This window comes from Salvelinus alpinus, chromosome 8 (genome assembly GCF_045679555.1).
Source record: "Salvelinus alpinus chromosome 8, SLU_Salpinus.1, whole genome shotgun sequence".
NCBI classification, from domain to species: Eukaryota; Metazoa; Chordata; class Actinopteri; order Salmoniformes; family Salmonidae; genus Salvelinus; species Salvelinus alpinus.
The window spans coordinates 350,661-373,238 of record NC_092093.1 but is presented as its reverse complement, the minus strand read 5'-3'; the positions used below and the strand labels follow the sequence as shown (position 1 = coordinate 373,238).

At 43.8% G+C, this 22,578-nt stretch overlaps 1 protein-coding gene across 5 annotated transcripts in view; it reads right to left on the bottom strand.

The window, feature by feature from the left end:
• Positions 1–299: 299 nt before the first annotated feature.
• gareml (GRB2 associated, regulator of MAPK1-like) overlaps positions 300–22,578 on the bottom strand; it is a 41,521-nt gene continuing 19,242 nt past the window's right edge. The window contains exons 3-9 of one of the 5 annotated variants that reach the window (XR_011676359.1): positions 20,668–20,798; positions 20,416–20,581; positions 19,195–19,409; positions 8,600–9,235; positions 4,797–4,957; positions 491–4,630; positions 300–460 (exon numbers count right to left, since the gene is read on the bottom strand). Coding sequence is in view for 1 of the 5 variants with exons in the window: in XM_071412378.1 (XP_071268479.1) it covers positions 4,042–4,630; positions 4,797–4,957; positions 8,600–9,235; positions 19,195–19,409; positions 20,416–20,581; positions 20,668–20,798 (1,898 nt within the window). In the remaining 4 variants the exon portion in view is untranslated. Of the gene's footprint in view, positions 4,631–4,796; positions 4,958–8,599; positions 9,236–19,194; positions 19,410–20,415; positions 20,582–20,667; positions 20,799–22,578 lie in introns of all 5 variants that reach the window. The other 4 variants (XR_011676360.1, XR_011676361.1, XR_011676362.1 and 1 more) reach the window with 4 other exon arrangements.

The window sequence follows — 22,578 nt, the reverse complement described above, 5'->3', positions numbered from 1 at the left end:
AGGGAGGTGGGGGTTTATTAATGCTGTAGACCAGAGAACTCCAGGGAGGTGGGGGTTTATTAATGCTGTAGACCAGAGAACTCCAGGGAGTTGTGGTATTTTACACTAAACATGTAGTTGTGGTATTTTACACTAAACATGTAGATGTGGTATTTTACACTAAACATGTAGATGTGGTATTTTACACTAAACATGTAGATGTGTTTCTGATGTTATTTATATTGATGACTTATCCAATAAACTCCACAACATCCACTGTGTGTGTGTGTGTGTGTGTGTGTGTCAGACAAATCAAGTGCTCAGTTGAGGTTATTTAATTTTCTATTGATCATAGACATCCTTAAGACCTCATTAGACATTATGTTTCAAGCTGTTCAGACCTCATTAGACATTATGTTTCAAGGTGTTCAGACCTCATTAGACATTATGTTTCAAGGATTATGTTTCAAGGTGTTCAGACCTCATTAGACATGTTTCAATGTGTTCAGACCTCATTAGACATTATGTTTCAAGGTGTTCAGACCTCATTAGACATTATGTTTCAAGGTGTTCAGAACTCATTAGACATTATGTTTCAAGGTGTTCAGACCTCATTAGACATTATGTTTCAAGGTGTTCAGACCTCATTAGACATTATGTTTCAAGGTGTTCAGACCTCATTAGACATTATGTTTCAAGGTGTTCAGACCTCATTAGACATGTTTCAATGTGTTCAGACCTCATTAGACATTATGTTTCAAGGTGTTCAGACCTCATTAGACATTATGTTTCAAGGTGTTCAGACCTCATTAGACATTATGTTTCAAGGTGTTCAGACCTCATTAGACATTATGTTTCAAGGTGTTCAGACCTCATTAGACATTATGTTTCAAGGTGTTCAGACCTCATTAGACATTATGTTTCAAGGTGTTCTATGCAACATGTACTCAGCTATTTAATGTTGCCATCTTAAATTATAATTTTCTCAGAGCACCTTTAACATCATCATCACTACAATCCCTGGTTAAGCACCATACTCATCATCACCACAATCCCTGGTTAAACACCATCATCATCATCATCACCACAATCCCTGGTTAAACACCATCATCATCATCACCACAATCCCTGGTTAAACACCATCATCATCATCACTACAATCCCTGGTTGAACACCATCATCATCATCATCACCACAATCCCTGGTTAAACACCATCATCATCATCATCACCACAATCCCTGGTTAAACACCATCATCATCATCATCATCACCACAATCCCTGGTTAAACACCATCATCATCACCACAATCCCTGGTTAAACACCATCATCAACAGTAAAGAGACCAACACCAGCCCTTACCATAGCAAATCACCATAGCAACCCCCTGTAGCAGCCAGATGTTAGTTAACTCTACAGTTTATAGTTACTGCAGGGCCACAGCCAGAGGTTAGTTAACTCTACAGTTTGTAGTTACTGCAGGGCCACAACCAGAGGTTAGTTAACTCTACAGTTTGTAGTTACTGCAGGGCCACAGCCAGAGGTTAGTTAACTCTACAGTTTGTAGTTACTGCAGGGCCACAACCAGAGGTTAGTTAACTCTACAGTTTGTAGTTACTGCAGGGCCACAACCAGAGGTTAGTTAACTCTACAGTTTGTAGTTACTGCAGGGCCACAGCCAGAGGTTAGTTAACTCTACAGTTTGTAGTTACTGCAGGGCCACAACCAGAGGTTAGTTAACTCTACAGTTTGTAGTTACTGCAGGGCCACGTTCAGTTGCAGATAGAAATGCCATGAACAGAGCTGATGTTATTCCTTATTCTACATGTCAAAGGCATATTTGGTCTACAAAGGCTATTTCTATCTGAAGGTTCCAAAACATTGCGTCCTGCATAACAAACACCACGGGCCCATACTGGCAAACATTAGAAAAAGTTTAAGTTCAAGTTTAAGTTTAAGCATCAGCCAATTAAAATGGTTGATGTAGTGTCATGTGACAGAATGCTAAATTGTAGCTGGTCCCAATAGATAACCTGGCACACGTTAGCCCTATGCTAACCTCACCAGGTGGCAGATTATTTCCTGGAACAAATTCCTAATCTGCCTATCAAAGACCTTAGGGCTGGATTCAATCAGATCCGCATAGCGGTTATTTTGAGGTGTCGAAGGTAGAACTGTGTTAGAGCTGTCAAATCCAGGCTATTGGGCAACAAACACTTTTTACCGAAATCTCCTCGCTATTCAGGTTCAATAAATGAGTGTCAATTTGAACTAAGCAACCTACTGTAGTAAATTGTTCATTTTACCTTGCCTACTGTAGGCTATCTAATAGGCCTATCAGGAGTTATAGGCTACCTGCATCTAGCTAAGCAAACCATGGCAAAGTTGAATTACAATCATAAACCCAGATTGTATTTAGTAGCCTAGGCCTATTGAAATGACAAGTCAATCACGCAGATATTATAGCTATTATTATAGATATTATCCATGTATAACAGTTTGTATAACATCTGGCAGAGAATAAGGCTCACGTGTTTTTCCAGTTCATCCAAGTGTTTCTTGCGGAGAGATTTTGATATCCTCTGTCCAACTTCATCACTCAAACTCTCCTGTCTGACTTATCTATTATCTTGCGACATAAGTTCCTTTATTACGTCGTGTTAGAATACAGTAATTATTATTTTGATGGAAAACCACATTTTGCTTATTATGTCGCTACAAATTACATTGCCATTCCTTCTTAATTCACTCAATAACATTAAGGAAGGGTTAATGATCGCAAGAGCAGCTTCTCACCGATTTGATGACTCCAACGATCTGATTGAATCTCGGCCTTAAACTTGTTCTCGACAACCCAAAGGCATTCTATAATAGGTTGACTGGCCAGCAGAGGGATACTTGGTAACCTTGAATATAGAGATTTAAATGCTCTGACTAGCACACTTCTCTAATCACCCTCCAAGTGGCAGTATAGAGTCCCTATCTCTCCTCCAACCAATAAGAAGGCACACAGCAGCCGGTTCATCCAATCGGAAGGTACACAGCATCTGATTCAACCAATAAGAAGGCACACAGCAGCTGGTTCATCCAATCGGAAGGTACACAGCATCTGATTCAACCAATAAGAAGGGACATGTAGGATGGTTAACCTAACGTTGCAGGCGGAAAAACATTTTACTGTCGGGGGGGGGTTCTCTTCTGTACTGTTCAACCAATCCAGTCAATGTGGAGGAGGAGTTAAGATGGAGTGTCGCCTTGTTAACGTCCTAAAGTGGAAGTCATGTCACAGGCTGCCCACTGAGGAAGCTGCTCACTGAGGAAGCTGCCCACTGAGGAAGCTGCCCACTGAGGAAGCTGCCCACTGAGGAAGCTGCCCACTGAGGAAGCTGCCCACTGAGGAAGCTGCCCACTGAGGAAGCTGCTCACTGAGGAAGCTGCTCACTGAGGAAGCTGCCCACTGAGGAAGCTGCTCACTGAGGAAGCTGCCCACTGAGGGAGCTGCCCACTGAGGGTGACTCTACAGTGAACAGACAGAATGTACAGGGTGTGTTTATGAGTGTGCTACTTTTGCAAACAGGGGACGCTCAGCTCTCATCTGGGCTAAGTTGGCACTCCTGGTCCCCTCAAAAATTACGGCAAGGCCGCCTGGTGGAGTAGACGGCGAGGCCGCCTGGTGGAGTAGACAGCAATCCGAGACTATTTATTGCTCTGTCTGACAATTTCCTTATCTGTAGTGTTAATCTGTAGTGTTTATCTGTAGTGTTTAGGGCCAACCTTCGCCTCGAGCGGCTTTACAGTACTTCCTTAAAATAGCAAACCTTGCCTTCGTCCTTTACGTAGATCGCACAAGAGGTTGGTGGCACCTTAATCAGGGAGGATGGGCTCGTGGTAATGGCTGCAGTGGAATGCTATCAAGTACATCAAACACATGGTTTCCGTTCCAGCCATTATTATGAGCCGTCCTCCAATCAGCAGCCTCCAATGTTGTGATAAACACCTTGTGACAGTGTCACAATAGGTATTAAATCTTGGGCCCCCAGCCCTGTATGAACTGTGTGATCTGTTAAATCTTGGGCCTCCAGCCCTGTATGAACTGTGTGATCTTGGTGACGTGCAATCGGCTGAGATGGAAGTCATGTGACAGGGTCTCCTCGTCGAGCTGAACCAGGAGGCTCCCGTCAACACGCTCTCTCTGGAACACGCCCACCGCTGCCTCTGATAGGCCAATGAACCTCAGACTGGCAGACACCTCCTCCAATGAGAGGGCAGACAGGTCAGTGGGCGGGCGCCAGGCAGGGTCACTAGGCGGAGTCGACCCCTCACATGTCCCGCCTCCCTCGGCGCCTCTGGAGAGCTCTGCTGTCTGATTGGCTGGTACAGGCTCTGGGGAGGGGCATGGGGAGGGACTAGGGCGGTTAAAGGGGTTTAGTGCTCCGAAGGGAGCAAATCGACTCTGAGGGGGCGGAAGCCTCAGCCGGGAGAAGGAGGAGGAATTATAGCTCCACGGCTCCACCCAGGTGGCCTGCGCTGGCTGGGGATTGGCCAAGCTGTCAGCAGGGAGAGCAGGGATTGGCTCAGGGCTGATGTGGGAGGGGTCAGTCCAGGAACATGGATAACAGTAGATAGACGAGTCTGGAGGAGAGACAGAACAACTAGAGAGAGAAAGATGGAAAGAGAGAGAGGGAAGGATGAGAGAGAGGGATATGGTTAGTCTGTGTGTATATGTGTGTGTGTGTGTGTGTGTGTGTGTGTGTGTGTGTGTGTGTGTGTGTGTGTGTGTGTGTGTGTCTGTGTGTGTGTGTGTGTGTGTGTGTGTACCTGTTGGGTGGTCCAGAAGAGTAATAGGAGAGATGTGTCTGAGGGAAGCGAGGCGGGACCGGTGGACTGGGGGTGGGGCTTGGACAGGAAGGGGAGGAGTCTCCTTTACAGCATCGAGGAGGAACTGGAGGAGCGATCAGGAACCTGCACTCTTCTCTCACCTATACACACAACCACACACACACACACAGAGTGGTTTCTATAGAGTCTGAAGAATTTCCAGAGGAATGTGCAATAATACAGGAGTGTGTGTGTATGTGTGTGTGTTTGTGTGTGTGTGTGTGAGTGTGTGTGTATGGGTATGTGTGTGTGTTGGCATGCTGGTAAATGTCACTCTCGACCTTTCACTCCTGAAACACACTCAGCATACAAACTGCATTGTTGGTTCAGGGCTTGAAAGTAAGCATTTCACGGTAAGGTCTATACTTGTTGTATTCTGCGCATGTGAAAAATAAAGTTTGATTTGAAACACACAGAGTGAGTGTGTGTGTGTGTGTGTGACCAATTCCAGTAAGTGTGTATCAATAATTCAGTGTCATCCTGAGTTTAACAACCAGATGGAGAGAGAGAGAGAGTGGGGGGAGATGGATGAGGGCTTTTTTGACACAAAGCCAACGTTAGCATGAAGATGGATAGAGGGCATTTCTGACACAAAGCCTGCTTTAGCATGAAGATGGATAGAGGGCTTCTCTGACACAAAGCCTGGTTTAGCATGAACAGCGCCAGGTTAAGGGTTTCCACCATTTTGAAGTTTCATCTTCTACTTCTGACAGTCGGTAAAACAAACTGTGTTGTCTGAACAGGTATAAAGACAAGGTTGGTGATTTACTGCCATCTGGAGGGTGTTGTCTGAACAGGTATAAAGACAAGGTTGGTGATTTACTGCCACCTGGAGGGTGTTGTCTGAACAGGTATAAAGACAAGGTTGGTGATTTACTGCCATCTGGAGGGTGTTGTCTGAACAGGTATAAAGACAAGGTTGGTGATTTACTGCCCCCTGGAGGATGTTGTCTGAACAGGTATAAAGACAAGGTTGGTGATTTACTGCCCCCTGGAGGGTGATGTCTGAACAGGTATAAAGACAAGGTTGGTGATTTACTGCCCCCTGGAGGGTGATGTCTGAACAGGTATAAACTAAACTTAAGCACAGGAAGCATAGAAATAGCACACATAGAACAGATATGCCTTTTCTTAGACTTGCTTTCGATGTGAATTTGGTGAGATCGCCCAAAAAGTTACATATTGCAGCTTTAATAGTTTGCTCCTCTGCTCGACAGCCTCCTATCGAGGCTCCGGCCGAGGATAATCATGTTCGTCCTGCCACACCGCCCTGTTGTTTTCTCAGAGGAGAAAAGTTTAAAAACAATACGCAAGTAATCTTTTTATCTATAAAATGTCTGGCACAACCATTTTTTTATATATTTTTTTACACAACACATAAATGTGATTCCAACCCTGTAAACATCATTTGGGCCTCCCAGGCAGTGTCACAGCCGGCCGTGACCGGGAGCATCGCCCGGGGAGGGTTTGGCAGACCGGGTGCCTGCAAGCTGCCTGGGGTCATCAGTCGAACGGTGTTTCCTCTGATACGTTGGTTTGGTTGACTTCCTGAATGCTTCGGAGGACACGTTCGGATCTTCACCGCTAGCCGCTGGGGAGGTGCCGCACTGAGGCAAGGTCGTAACTACCAATTCGATAACAGGTAAATGGGGTAAAACTGTTGATTAAACAAATTGTAAACATCATTTGATTGATGACGTGCTAATGTAGGAGAGTCATTTCATACAAGCACAATGGTTTCCGCTCCTCGATTACCTTTGACCTTAATCAAAAGAAGGAGAGGACACGAGGAGTCGAGCAAAACAATTGATAATCTCCTTCATCCCTCCTAATGACCTGAATCTCCTTCATTCTCCTAATGACCAGGATGGAATTCTGTTCTTCCTTAACCTAAAAGATGTCCCACCCAGTGGACTACTTACAAATGGAGACATCCCTCATTGGTGCTGCCCATGCTGTCATAGATAGGAGAGGTGCTCTCTAGGTATCTCTATGGTATAGATAGGAGAGGTGCTCTCTAGGTATCTCTATGGCATAGATAGGAGAGGTGCTCTCTAGGTATCTCTATGGCATATATAGGAGAGGTGCTCTCTAGGTATCTCTATGGCATAGATAGGCAAGGGTATCTGTATGGCATAGATAGGCAAGGGTATCTGTATGGTATAGATAGGAGAGGGGCTCTCTAGGTATCTCTATGGCATAGATAGGAGAGGTGCTCTCTAGGTATCGCTATGGCATAGATAGGCAAGGGTATCTGTATGGTATAGATAGGAGAGGGACTCTCTAGGTATCTCTATGGCAGGGGTCTCCAAAAGGTTGATCACCAGCTACCAATAGCTCGCAGCCCACCTATAAGTAGCTCCCCAAACAATTCTGTAAGTACATGCAATTTTCACGTGTTCCACCGCAAACTGTCATAAACAAATCTCACAAGTATCAGACACCACAAGCTCCCAGCTACTATCTAATCAAGGCAATATTGACATCATCCCACCGCTGGTTAGCCACTATTGGTTTAAAAAGCCAAAAACGAACACAATATCACAATAACGAACACAATACCAATTAATTTCCAGTATTATTGCCCCTGTCTTTCTGTGTGGTGTGTTTGTCTGTCACTCCATGTGAAGCAAGTTGATGTGATAACCGTCTTGTGGGTTGACAAAAATACTTTCCCCAAAACCTTCCCAATTAAAGCTGCAATATGTCTCTTTTTGGGCAACCCAACCAAACGCACATAGAAATGTATGTTATAGATCTGTCATTATCATTTAAAGCAAGTCTAAGAAGTGGTAGATCTGTTCTATGTGAGCAATTTCTATGCGTCCCGTTCTTAAGATTTGTTTTGCATAGTGCATCTTGAAATTTTAACTGCAAAGTAGGCTCACCTGGCAGAAGTACATCATTTGTATCTATTATTTGCAAACGTTGCCATGAAATGAGCAGCAGCAGTACAGAACCATCACTAGACCGGCACGTTAGACAGCACATTCCTCACTTGCTAGATGCACAATTAAAGGGGAATTACACAAAAACATTTTTTATGTTTCTTCCAAACATAAAAAATAAGGAATTTAATGTGATTTAAGCATTGAAAAAGACTCACACCATCGTTGTTTCTCTATAAACACTTAGAATTTTGAGAGTGAAAAACAAAACAAAAAATGTAAAACCAGGAAAATAAAACTGAGAAAACATTATTTGGGAAAAAAATTACCGATATTATAGGACCTCCCCTCAGAGTTGTTTTTAACCATTATTTCACCAGGTATGTTGACAGAAGTGCACTACTTTCTCTTGTACACTAAGGACCCGGGGAAGAGTAGCAGGAGAGGAGAAGAATGGGCCTATCTCTATGGTATAGATAGGAGAGGTGTTCTCTAGGTATCTCTATGGTATAGATAGGAGAGGTGCTCTCTAGGTATCTCTATGGTATAGATAGGAGAGGTGCTCTCTAGGTATCTCTATGATATAGATAGGCGAGGGTATCATGGTATAGATAGGAGAGGTGCTCTCTAGGTATCTCTATGGCATAGATAGGAGAGGTGCTCTCCAGGTATTTCTATGATATAGATAGGCGAGGGAATCTCTATGGTATAGATAGGAGAGGTGCTCTCTAGGTATCTGTATGATATAGATAGGCGAGGGAATCTCTATGGTATAGATATACCAGAGAGAGCACCTCACCTTTTCTAGTATAGACGGAGAGGTGCTCTCTAGGTATCTCTATGGGAGAGACTCACTGCGTCTGATTTTGGAGGTACAGGGGGCGGGGTTGATACTCTTGTCACCATGGCGAGGCGGGCGGTCCCCAGCATTCCATCCAAAGAGGAAGAGGAATGGACGGAGATGCGGTGTGGCTCTGCCTTCCCCAGGCCCTCTGCAGTCTGATTGGTCCACAGTTCCTCGTAGGGGATCTCTTCACTGGTCTGCAGCTCAGCCTCTGTCCAGTTGGGAGAGAGGTACTCTGTCCCCTCCCCTAGAGAGTCTCTGCAGCGCAGCGATTGGCTGACGTTGTCTGTAATTCCGCCCCCAGCGAACACACACACAGACAGCAGCTGAGAGTCCTGCGCTGACACACACACACCTCCCCTCCGCGGGCTCACACACACACCATCCTCGCTCACACACACTCTCTCCTCGCTGAGTTCTGGACGCGTCTCACGGACGGCTCGGCTGTACCCATCAGGGTCGAAGCTGGCATGTTGCCGTAGCAACAGGCTGTCTGTAGTTGCCGAGGGCGTTGCCACAGAGAAGCGCGGCATGCAGCGTAGCAACAGGAAGTGGGAGGGAACCAGTTGTATTGGCCGTAGGACGAGACACAACACCACCGTCTTACTGACAATGTTCAACAGCTTGTAGCGATGCCCCTCTCTCACCTGGAGTCAGACAGAGTTACACAGTTAGTCACCTACAGTACAGAACACAGAGTTACACAGTTAGTCACCTACAGTACAGAACACAGAGTTACACAGTTAGTCACCTACAGTACAGAATACAGAGTTACACAGTTAGTCACCTACAGTACAGAATACAGTTAGTCACCTACAGTACAGAATACAGAGTTACACAGTTAGTCACCTACAGTACAGAACACAGTTAGTCACCTACAGTACAGAATACAGAGTTACACAGTTAGTCACCTACAGTACAGAACACAGTTAGTCACCTACAGTACAGAATACAGTTAGTCACCTACAGTACAGAATACAGTTAGAGTCACCTACAGTACAGAATACAGAGTTACACAGTTAGTCACCTACAGTACAGAACACAGAGTTACACAGTTAGTCATCTACAGTACAGAATACAGAGTTACACAGTTAGTCACCTACAGTACAGAACACAGTTAGTCACCTACAGTACAGAATACAGTTAGTCACCTAAAGTACAGAATACAGAGTTACACAGTTAGTCACCTACAGTACAGAACACAGTTAGTCACCTACAGTACAGAATACAGTTAGTCACCTACAGTACAGAATACAGTTAGAGTCACCTACAGTACAGAATACAGAGTTACACAGTTAGTCACCTACAGTACAGAATACAGAGTTACACAGTTAGTCACCTACAGTACAGAATACAGAGTTACACAGTTAGTCACCTACAGTACAGAATACAGAGTTACACAGTTAGTCACCTACAGTACAGAATACAGAGTTACACAGTTAGTCACCTACAGTACAGAACACAGAGTTACAGTTAGTCACCTACAGTACATAATACAGTTAGTCACCTACAGTACAGAATACAGAGTTACACAGTTAGTCACCTACAGTACAGAACACAGAGTTACACAGTTAGTCACCTACAGTACAGAATACAGTTAGTCACCTACAGTACAGAATACAGAGTTACACAGTTAGTCACCTACAGTACAGAATACAGTTAGTCACCTACAGTACAGAATACAGAGTTACACAGTTAGTCACCTACAGTACATAATACAGAGTTACACAGTTAGTCACCTACAGTACAGTAGACTACTAGAGTTACACAGTTAGTCATCTACAGTACAGAATACAGAGTTACACAGTTAGTCACCTACAGTACAGAACACAGTAGTTACGACAGCAGTTAGTCACCTACAGTACAGAATACAGAGTTACACAGTTAGTCACCTACAGTACAGTACAGAGTACACAGTTAGTCACCTACAGTACAGAATACAGAGTTACACAGTTAGTCACCTACAGTACAGAACACAGAGTTACAGTTAGTCACCTACAGTACATAATACAGTTAGTCACCTACAGTACAGAATACAGAGTTACACAGTTAGTCACCTACAGTACAGAATACAGAGTTACAAAGTTAGTCACCTACAGTACAGAATACAGTTAGTCACCTACAGTACAGAATACAGAGTTACACAGTTAGTCATCTACAGTACAGAATACAGAGTTACACAGTTAGTCACCTACAGTACAGAATACAGAGTTACACAGTTAGTCACCTACAGTACAGAATACAGAGTTACACAGTTAGTCACCTACAGTACAGAATACAGAGTTACACAGTTAGTCACCTACAGTACAGAATACAGAGTTACACAGTTAGTCATCTACAGTACAGAATACAGAGTTACACAGTTAGTCACCTACAGTACAGAATACAGAGTTACACAGTTAGTCACCTACAGTACAGAATACAGAGTTACACAGTTAGTCACCTACAGTACAGAATACAGAGTTACACAGTTAGTCACCTACAGTACAGAATACAGAGTTACACAGTTAGTCACCTACAGTACAGAATACAGAGTTACACAGTTAGTCACCTACAGTACAGAATACAGAGTTACACAGTTAGTCATCTACAGTACAGAATACAGAGTTACACAGTTAGTCACCTACAGTACAGAATACAGAGTTACACAGGTAGTCACCTACAGTACAGAATACAGAGTTACACAGTTAGTCACCTACAGTACATAATACAGTTAGTCACCTACAGTACAGAATACAGAGTTACACAGTTAGTCACCTACAGTACAGAATACAGAGTTACACAATTAGTCACCTACAGTACAGAATACAGAGTTACACAGTTATTCACCTACAGTACAGAATACAGAGTTACACAGTTAGTCACCTACAGTACAGAATACAGTTAGTCACCTACAGTACAGAATACAGAGTTACACAGTTAGTCACCTACAGTACAGAATACAGTTAGTCACCTGCAGTACAGAATACAGAGTTACACAGTTAGTCACCTGCAGTACAGAATACAGAGTTACACAGTTAGTCACCTACAGTACAGAATACAGTTAGTCACCTGCAGTACAGAATACAGAGTTACACAGTTAGTCACCTACAGTACAGAATACAGTTAGTCACCTACAGTACAGAATACAGAGTTACACAGTTAGTCACCTACAGTACAGAATACAGTTAGTCACCTGCAGTACAGAATACAGAGTTACACAGTTAGTCACCTACAGTACATAATACAGTTAGTCACCTACAGTACAGAATACAGTTAGTCACCTGCAGTACAGAATACAAAGTTACACAGTTAGTCACCTACAGTACATAATACAGTTAGTCACCTACAGTACAGAATACAGAGTTACACAGTTAGTCACCTACAGTACAGAATACAGTTAGTCACCTGCAGTACAGAATACAGAGTTACACAGTTAGTCACCTACAGTACAGAATACAGTTAGTCACCTGCAGTACAGAATACAGAGTTACACAGTTAGTCACCTACAGTACAGAATACAGTTAGTCACCTACAGTACAGAATACAGAGTTACACAGTTAGTCACCTACAGTACAGAATACAGTTAGTCACCTGCAGTACAGAATACAGAGTTACACAGTTAGTCACCTACAGTACATAATACAGTTAGTCACCTACAGTACAGAATACAGTTAGTCACCTGCAGTACAGAATACAGAGTTACACAGTTAGTCACCTACAGTACATAATACAGTTAGTCACCTACAGTACAGAATACAGAGTTACACAGTTAGTCACCTACAGTACAGAATACAGTTAGTCACCTGCAGTACAGAATACAGAGTTACACAGTTAGTCACCTACAGTACATAATACAGTTAGTCACCTGCAGTACAGAATACAGAGTTACACAGTTAGTCACCTACAGTACAGAATACAGAGTTACACAGTTAGTCACCTACAGTACAGAATACAGTTAGTCACCTGCAGTACAGAATACAGAGTTACACAGTTAGTCACCTACAGTACAGAATACAGAGTTACACAGTTAGTCACCTACAGTACAGAATACAGTTAGTCACCTGCAGTACAGAATACAGAGTTACACAGTTAGTCACCTACAGTACAGAATACAGTTAGTCACCTGCAGTACAGAATACAGAGTTACACAGTTAGTCACCTACAGTACAGAATACAGTTAGTCACCTGCAGTACAGAATACAGAGTTACACAGTTAGTCACCTACAGTACAGAATACAGTTAGTCACCTACAGTACAGAATACAGAGTTACACAGTTAGTCACCTACAGTACAGAATACAGTTAGTCACCTGCAGTACAGAATACAGAGTTACACAGTTAGTCACCTACAGTACAGAATACAGAGTTACACAGTTAGTCACCTACAGTACAGAATACAGTTAGTCACCTGCAGTACAGAATACAGAGTTACACAGTTAGTCACCTACAGTACATAATACAGTTAGTCACCTACAGTACAGAATACAGAGTTACACAGTTAGTCACCTACAGTACAGAATACAGTTAGTCACCTGCAGTACAGAATACAGAGTTACACAGTTAGTCACCTACAGTACATAATACAGTTAGTCACCTGCAGTACAGAATACAGAGTTACACAGTTAGTCACCTACAGTACAGAATACAGAGTTACACAGTTAGTCACCTACAGTACAGAATACAGTTAGTCACCTACAGTACAGAATACAGAGTTACACAGTTAGTCACCTACAGTACAGAATACAGTTAGTCACCTGCAGTACAGAATACAGAGTTACACAGTTAGTCACCTACAGTACAGAATACAGAGTTACACAGTTAGTCACCTACAGTACAGAATACAGTTAGTCACCTGCAGTACAGAATACAGAGTTACACAGTTAGTCACCTACAGTACAGAATACAGTTAGTCACCTGCAGTACAGAATACAGAGTTACACAGTTAGTCACCTACAGTACAGAATACAGTTAGTCACCTGCAGTACAGAATACAGAGTTACACAGTTAGTCACCTACAGTACAGAATACAGTTAGTCACCTACAGTACAGAATACAGAGTTACACAGTTAGTCACCTACAGTACAGAATACAGTTAGTCACCTGCAGTACAGAATACAGAGTTACACAGTTAGTCACCTACAGTACAGAATACAGAGTTACACAGTTAGTCACCTACAGTACAGAATACAGTTAGTCACCTGCAGTACAGAATACAGAGTTACACAGTTAGTCACCTACAGTACAGAATACAGAGTTACACAGTTAGTCACCTACAGTACAGAATAAAGTTAGTCACCTGCAGTACAGAATACAGAGTTACACAGTTAGTCACCTACAGTACAGAATACAGAGTTACACAGTTAGTCACCTACAGTACAGAATACAGAGTTAGTTAGTCACCTACAGTACAGAACACAGTTAGTCACCTACAGTACAGAATACAGAGTTACAGTTAGTCACCTACAGTACAGAACACAGTTAGTCACCTACAGTACAGAATACAGTTAGTCACCTACAGTACAGAATACAGAGTTACACAGTTAGTCACCTACAGTACAGAATACAGGGTTACACAGTTAGTCACCTACAGTACAGAATACAGAGTTACACAGTTAGTCACCTACAGTACAGAATACAGTTAGTCACCTACAGTACAGAATACAGGGTTACACAGTTAGTCACCTACAGTACAGAATACAGAGTTACACAGTTAGTCACCTACAGTACAGAACACAGTTAGTCACCTACAGTACAGAATACAGTTAGTCACCTACAGTACAGAATACAGTTAGAGTCACCTACAGTACAGAATACAGTTAGTCACCTACAGTACAGAATACAGTTAGTCACCTACAGTACAGAATACAGTTAGAGTCACCTACAGTACAGAATACAGTTAGTCACCTACAGTACAGAACACAGTTAGTCACCTACAGTACAGAATACAGTTAGTCACCTACAGTACAGAATACAGAGTTACACAGTTAGTCACCTACAGTACAGAATACAGGGTTACACAGTTAGTCACCTACAGTACAGAATACAGAGTTACACAGTTAGTCACCTACAGTACAGAATACAGTTAGTCACCTACAGTACAGAATACAGAGTTACACAGTTAGTCACCTACAGTACAGAATACAGGGTTACACAGTTAGTCACCTACAGTACAGAATACAGAGTTACACAGTTAGTCACCTACAGTACAGAATACAGTTAGTCACCTACAGTACAGAATACAGGGTTACACAGTTAGTCACCTACAGTACAGAATACAGGGTTACACAGTTAGTCACCTACAGTACAGAACACAGTTAGTCACCTACAGTACAGAATACAGAGTTACACAGTTAGTCACCTACAGTACAGAATACAGAGTTACAGTTAGTCACCTACAGTACAGAATACAGTTAAGTCACCTACAGTACAGAATACAGAGTTACACAGTTAGTCACCTACAGTACAGAACATAGTTACACAGGTAGTCACCTACAGTACAGAATACAGAGTTACACAGTTAGTCACCTACAGTACAGAATACAGTTTGTCACCTACAGTACAGAATACAGAGTTACACGGTTAGTCACCTGCAGTACAGAATACAGAGTTACACAGTTAGTCACCTACAGTACAGAATACAGTTAGTCACCTGCAGTACAGAATACAGAGTTACACAGTTAGTCACCTACAGTACAGAATACAGTTAGTCACCTACAGTACAGAGTTACACAGTTAGTCACCTACAGTACAGAATACAGTTAGTCACCTACAGTACAGAATACAGAGTTACAGTTAGTCACCTACAGTACAGAATACAGTTAGTCACCTACAGTACAGAATACAGAGTTACACAGTTAGTCACCTACAGTACAGAATACAGAGTTACACAGTTAGTCACCTACAGTACAGAATACAGTTAGTCACCTACAGTACAGAATACAGGGTTACACAGTTAGTCACCTACAGTACAGAATACAGAGTTACACAGTTAGTCACCTACAGTACAGAATACAGAGTTAGTTAGTCACCTACAGTACAGAACACAGTTAGTCACCTACAGTACAGAATACAGAGTTACAGTTAGTCACCTACAGTACAGAACACAGTTAGTCACCTACAGTACAGAATACAGTTAGTCACCTACAGTACAGAATACAGTTAGTCACCTACAGTACAGAATACAGAGTTACACAGTTAGTCACCTACAGTACAGAATACAGGGTTACACAGTTAGTCACCTACAGTACAGAATACAGAGTTACACAGTTAGTCACCTACAGTACAGAATACAGTTAGTCACCTACAGTACAGAATACAGGGTTACACAGTTAGTCACCTACAGTACAGAATACAGAGTTACACAGTTAGTCACCTACAGTACAGAACACAGTTAGTCACCTACAGTACAGAATACAGTTAGTCACCTACAGTACAGAATACAGTTAGTCACCTACAGTACAGAATACAGAGTTACACAGTTAGTCACCTACAGTACAGAATACAGGGTTACACAGTTAGTCACCTACAGTACAGAATACAGAGTTACACAGTTAGTCACCTACAGTACAGAATACAGTTAGTCACCTACAGTACAGAATACAGGGTTACACAGTTAGTCACCTACAGTACAGAATACAGGGTTACACAGTTAGTCACCTACAGTACAGAACACAGTTAGTCACCTACAGTACAGAATACAGAGTTACACAGTTAGTCACCTACAGTACAGAATACAGAGTTACAGTTAGTCACCTACAGTACAGAATACAGTTAAGTCACCTACAGTACAAAATACAGTTAGTCACCTACAGTACAGAATACAGAGTTACACAGTTAGTCACCTACAGTACAGAACATAGTTACACAGGTAGTCACCTACAGTACAGAATACAGAGTTACACAGTTAGTCACCTACAGTACAGAACATAGTTACACAGGTAGTCACCTACAGTACAGAATACAGAGTTACACAGTTAGTCACCTACAGTACAGAATACAGTTTGTCACCTACAGTACAGAATACAGAGTTACACGGTTAGTCACCTGCAGTACAGAATACAGAGTTACACAGTTAGTCACCTACAGTACAGAATACAGTTAGTCACCTACAGTACAGAGTTACACAGTTAGTCACCTACAGTACAGAATACAGTTAGTCACCTACAGTACAGAATACAGAGTTACAGTTAGTCACCTACAGTACAGAATACAGTTAGTCACCTACAGTACAGAATACAGTTAGTCACCTACAGTACAGAATACAGTTAGTCACCTACAGTACAGAATACAGTTAGTCACCTACAGTACAGAATACAGTTAGTCACCTACAGTACAGAACACAGTTAGTCACCTACAGTACAGAATACAGAGTTACAGAGTTAGTCACCTACAGTACAGAATACAGTTAGTCACCTACAGTACAGAATACAGTTAGTCACCTACAGTACAGAATACAGTTAGTCACCTACAGTACAGAATACAGAGTTACACAGTTAGTCACCTACAGTACAGAACACAGTTAGTCACCTACAGTACATAATACAGAGTTACACAGTTAGTCACCTACAGTACATAATACAGAGTTACACAGTTAGTCACCTACAGTACAGAATACAGAGTTACACAGTTAGTCACCTACAGTACAGAACATGTTATCATCGGCCACGCTCTCCATAACATTCACAAGGCCACAGGACCAGACAGATTACCAGGACTCATACTCAGAGCATGCACTGGCCAGCTGGCAAGTGTCTTCACTGACATTTTCAACCTGTCCCTGACCCAGTCTGTAATACCAACATGTTTCAAGCAGACCACCATAGTCCCTGTGCCCAAGAACGCCAAGGTAACCTGCCAAAATGACTACAGACATGTAGCACTCACGTCTGTAGCCATGAAGTGCTTTGAAAGGCTGGTCATGGCTCACATCAACATCATTATCCCAGACACCCTGGACCCACTACAATTTGCATACCGCCCAAACAGATCCACAGATGATGCATTCTCTATAGCACTCCACACTGCCCTTTCCCACCTGGACAAAAGGAACACCTATGTGAGAATGCTATTCATTGACAACAGCTCAGCGTTCAACACCATAGAACCCTCAAAGCTCATCACTAAGCTAAGGACCCTGGGACTAAACACCTCCCTCTGCAACTGGATCCTGGACTTCCTGATGGGCTGCCCCCCCAGGTGGTGAGGGTAGGTAACAACACATCCGCCACGCTGATCCTCAACACTGGGGCCCCTCAGGGGTGCATGCTCAGTCCCCTCCTGTACTCCCAGTTCACCCATGACTGCACGGCCAGGCACGACTCCAACACCATCATTAAGTTTGCAGACAACACAAGTGGTAGACCTGATCACCGACAACGATGAGACAGCCTATAGGGAGGAGGGTCAGAGACCTGGCCGTGTGGTGCCAGGACAACAACTTCTCCCTCAACGTAACCAAGACTAAAGAGATGATTGTGGACTACAAAAAACGGAGGACCGAACACGCCAACATTCAATCAACGGGATTGTAGTGGAACGGGTTGAGAGTTCCTTGGCGTCCACACATCACTAAGGATCTATCATGGTCCAAACTAGTCTTGGGCAGTATACTGTATACCAGGGTATTCGGAAATAGCCACAGGATGGTTTTTCAATAACGTCAATACCGTTTAAACTATTTCTTTGACGTTTTTTTTAAACATTTAAATATTTGAGGCTACTTTTTACTTTTTTTATATTTGAGGCTACTTTTTTTTAATATTTGAGGCTACTTTAAATACCTGCAGTCAAATTGTGCAATAAGTTAGGAGTTGAAGAAGACCATTTTTGAGAATCTTGGCTGGCTGCATCACCGCTTGGTATGGTAACTGCTTGTCCTCCGACTGCAAGGCACTACAGAGGGTAGTGCGTACGGCCCAGTACATCACTGGGACCAAGCTCCCTGCCATCCAGGACCTCTATAACACACTGTGTCAGACGAAGGCCCTAAAAATTGTAAAAGACTCCAGCCACCTAAGTCATAGACTGTTCTCTCTGCTACCGCATGGCAAGCGGTACCGGAGCACCAAGTCTGGAACCAACAGGAGCCTGAACAGCTTCTAACCCCAAACCATCAGACTGCTGAATAGTTTACAGGAGCCTGAACAGCTTCTAACCCCAAACCATCAGACTGATCAATAGTTTACAGGAGCCTGAACAGCTTCCTACCCCAAACCATCAGACTGCTGAATAGTTTACAGGAGCCTGAACAGCTTCTAACCCCAAACCATCAGACTGCTGAATAGTTTACAGGAGCCTGAACAGCTTCCTACCCCAAACCATCAGACTGCTGAATAGTTTACAGGAGCCTGAACAGCTTCTAACCCCAAACCATCAGACTGCTGAATAGTTTACAGGAGCCTGAACAGCTTCTAACCCCAAACCATCAGACTGATCAATAGTTTACAGGACCATCTGCATTGCCTCTTCACATACGCTCGTTACTGGTTCCCCATGTAGCCAAGATATCGTTACGTGTTATTACTTTTCTCTCTGCATTGTTGGGACGGCACGTAAATAAGCATTCCACTGTTAGTCTCCACCTGTTGTTTCCAAAGAGACAAATAACATTTGATTTTATGTCTCACCACGTGGCGGTCGTAGGGGTTCCGTGGTGGTCTGGTCGGCACGGTAACATTAACAGGAAGTCGGACCCTTTCGATGATGCTGCGCACCGTGTGGTCAGCTCCCAGCATTCCCTGCTCCAGAGGGGAGCGCGTGCAGAACCGTCCTCGGCAGGCAAAGGGCAGAGAGATGCTCTGATTGGTCCGATGGTTCATACACACCAGACATGGAGTTTTACCTGAAACAGAGAGAGAGAGAGAGAGCTCAGGGTGTGGTGTGTGTGGTGTGGTGTGTGAAACAGAGAGAGCTCAGGGTGTGGTGTGTGTGGTGTGGTGTGTATGGTGTGTGTGGTGTGTATGGTGTGTATGGTGTGGTGTGTGGTGTGTATGGTGTGTGTGGTGTGTATGGTGTGTGTGGTGTGTATGGTGTGGTGTGTATGGTGTGGTGTGTATGGTGTGTATGGTGTGGTGTGTGGTGTGTATGGTGTGGTGTGGTGTGTGGTGTGTGTGGTGTGTGTGGTGTGTGTGGTGTGTATGGTGTGTATGGTGTGTGTGGTGTGTATGGTGTGTGTGGTGTGTATGGTGTGTGTGGTGTGGTGTGTATGGTGTGGTGTGTATGGTGTGTGGTGTGTGTGGTGTGGTGTGTATGGTGTGTGTGGTGTGTTGTGTATGGTGTGTGTGGTGTGTATGGTGTGGTGTGTGTGGTGTGTATGGTGTGGTGTGTATGGTGTGGTGTGTATGGTGTGTATGGTGTGGTGTGTGTGGTGTGGTGTGTGTGGTGTGTATGGTGTGTGTGGTGTGTATGGTGTGTGTGGTGTGGTGTGTATGGTGTGTGTGGTGTGGTGTGGTGTGGTGTGTATGGTGTGGTGTGGTGTGTATGGTGTGTATGGTATGGTGTGGTGTGTATGGTGTGGTGTGTATGGTGTGGTGTGTATGGTGTGTGTGGTGTGTGTGGTGTGGTGTGTGGTGTGTATGGTGTGTATGGTGTGGTGTGTATGGTGTGTATGGTGTGTGTGGTGTGTATGGTGTGGTGTGTATGGTGTGGTGTGTATGGTGTGGTGTGTATGGTGTGGTGTGTATGGTGTGGTGTGTGTGGTGTGTATGGTGTGGTGTGTGGTGTGTGTGGTGTGGTGTGTATGGTGTGGTGTGTATGGTGTGGTGTGTATGGTGTGGTGTGTGTGGTGTGGTGTGTAGTGTGAAACAGAGAGAGAGCTCAGGGTGTGGTGTGTGTGGTGTGGGTCTTACTGCGGGGGGTCTTCCCCAGGCGTCTCAGGAGCGCGCTCAGTCCAGTCTTCTCCGTGGTGGGCGTGGCTGTGAGAAACTCTGCCTTTCCCGTGAGTGACAGCTCATCACCAGGCTGCAACACCACACTGTACGACTCACTGTCCTCACTGAACTCCCCTGACAGAACCTAAACACACAAAGAGCAAGGTCTGTGATGTATAGCTGAAATAGACAGCGTAGAGCTGGCTGAAGCACCTTCAGCTAACCCCTGACCTTGACAGTGAAGCTGATAGTTTCCATGGCGAAGACGCGGTCAGGGAACGTTCCGGCCACTTCCTCCACCGAGGAGAAATACTGGATGGGGTCCCTAACGTCTCGGTCTTCATCTATCAGACGGAACCGACCTGCACACAGACAGGGAGAGACATGGTTCATTTAGTTCAATATTTCAACAACTAAAAGCATTGTATTTGGGACAAATCATTCACTAAACCTCAACTAAATCATGTAATAAATAATGTGGAAATTGAGCAAGTTGAGATGACTAAACTGCTTGGATTAACCCTGGATTGTAAACTGTCCTGGTCAAAACATATTGATGCAGTAGTAGGTAAGATGCGGAGAAGTCTGTCTATAATAAAGCGATGCTCTACCTTAACAGTATCAACAAGGCAGGTCCTACAGGCCCTAGTTTCTACCTTCTTAACAACACTATCAACAAGGCAGGTCCTACAGGCCCTAGTTTCTACCTTCTTAACAACACTATCAACAAGGCAGGTCCTACAGGCCCTAGTTTCTACCTTCTTAACAACACTATCAACAAGGCAGGTCCTACAGGCCCTAGTTTCTGCCTTCTTAACAGCACTATCAACAAGGCAGGTTCTACAGGCACTAGTTTTGTCACACCTGGACTACTGTTCAGTCGTGTGGTCAGGTGCCACAAAAAAGGACTTTACAACTGGTTCAGAACAGGGCTGCACGGCTGGCACTTGGATGTACACAGAGAGCTAATATTAATAATATGCATTTGTCTCTCATGGCTCAAAGTGGAGGAGAGATTGACTTCATCACTACTTGTATTTATGAGAGGTATTGACATGTTGAAAGCACCGAGCTGTCTGTTTGAACTACTGGCCCACAGCTCAGACACCCATGTATACTCCACAAGACATGACACCAGAGGTCTCTTCATAGTCCCCAAGTCCAGAACAGACTATGGGAGGTGCACTGTACTACATAGAGCCATGACTACATGGAACTCTATTCCACATCAGGTAACTGATGCAAACACATCTTATGGAACAGCAGGGACTGTGAAGCAACATAAACACAGGCATAGACACATGCATACACACACATGTACTATACACACGGATTTAGTGTTATAGATATGTGGTAGTAGAGGCCTGAGGACACACACTTAGTGTGTTGTGAAATCTGTTGTGAATCTATTGTAATGTTTTAAAATGCATACCTGCCTAAATTTTGCTGGACCCCAGGAAGAGTAGCTGCTGCCTTGGCAGGAACTAATGGTGATCCATAATAAACCCCAGGAAGAGTAGCTGCTGCCTTGGCAGGAACTAATGGGGATCCATAATAAACCCCAGGAAGAGTAGCTGCTGCCTTGGCAGGAACTAATGGGGATCCATAATAAACCCCAGGAAGAGTAGCTGCTGCCTTGACAGGAACTAATGGTGATCCATAATAAACCCCAGGAAGAGTAGCTGCTGCCTTGACTGGAACTAATGGGGATCCATAATAAACCCCAGGAAGAGTAGCTGCTTCCTTGGCAGGAACTAATGGGGATCCATAATAAACCCCAAGAAGAGTAGCTGCTGCCTTGGCAGGATCCATAATAAACCCCAGGAAGAGTAGCTGCTGCCTTGGCAGGAACTAATGGGGATCCATAATAAACCCACAACAAGAGTAGCTGCTGCCTTGGCAGGAACTAATGGGGATGCATGATAAACCCCAGGAAGAATAGCTGCTCTCTTGGCAGGAACTAATGGGGATCCATAATAAACCCCAGGAAGAGTAGCTGCTGCGTTGGCATGAACTAATGGGGATCCATAATAAACCCCAGGAAGAGTAGCTGCTGCGTTGGCATGAACTAATGGGGATCCATAATAAACCCCAGGAAGAGTAGCTGCTGCCTTGGCAGGAACTAATGGGGATCCATAATAA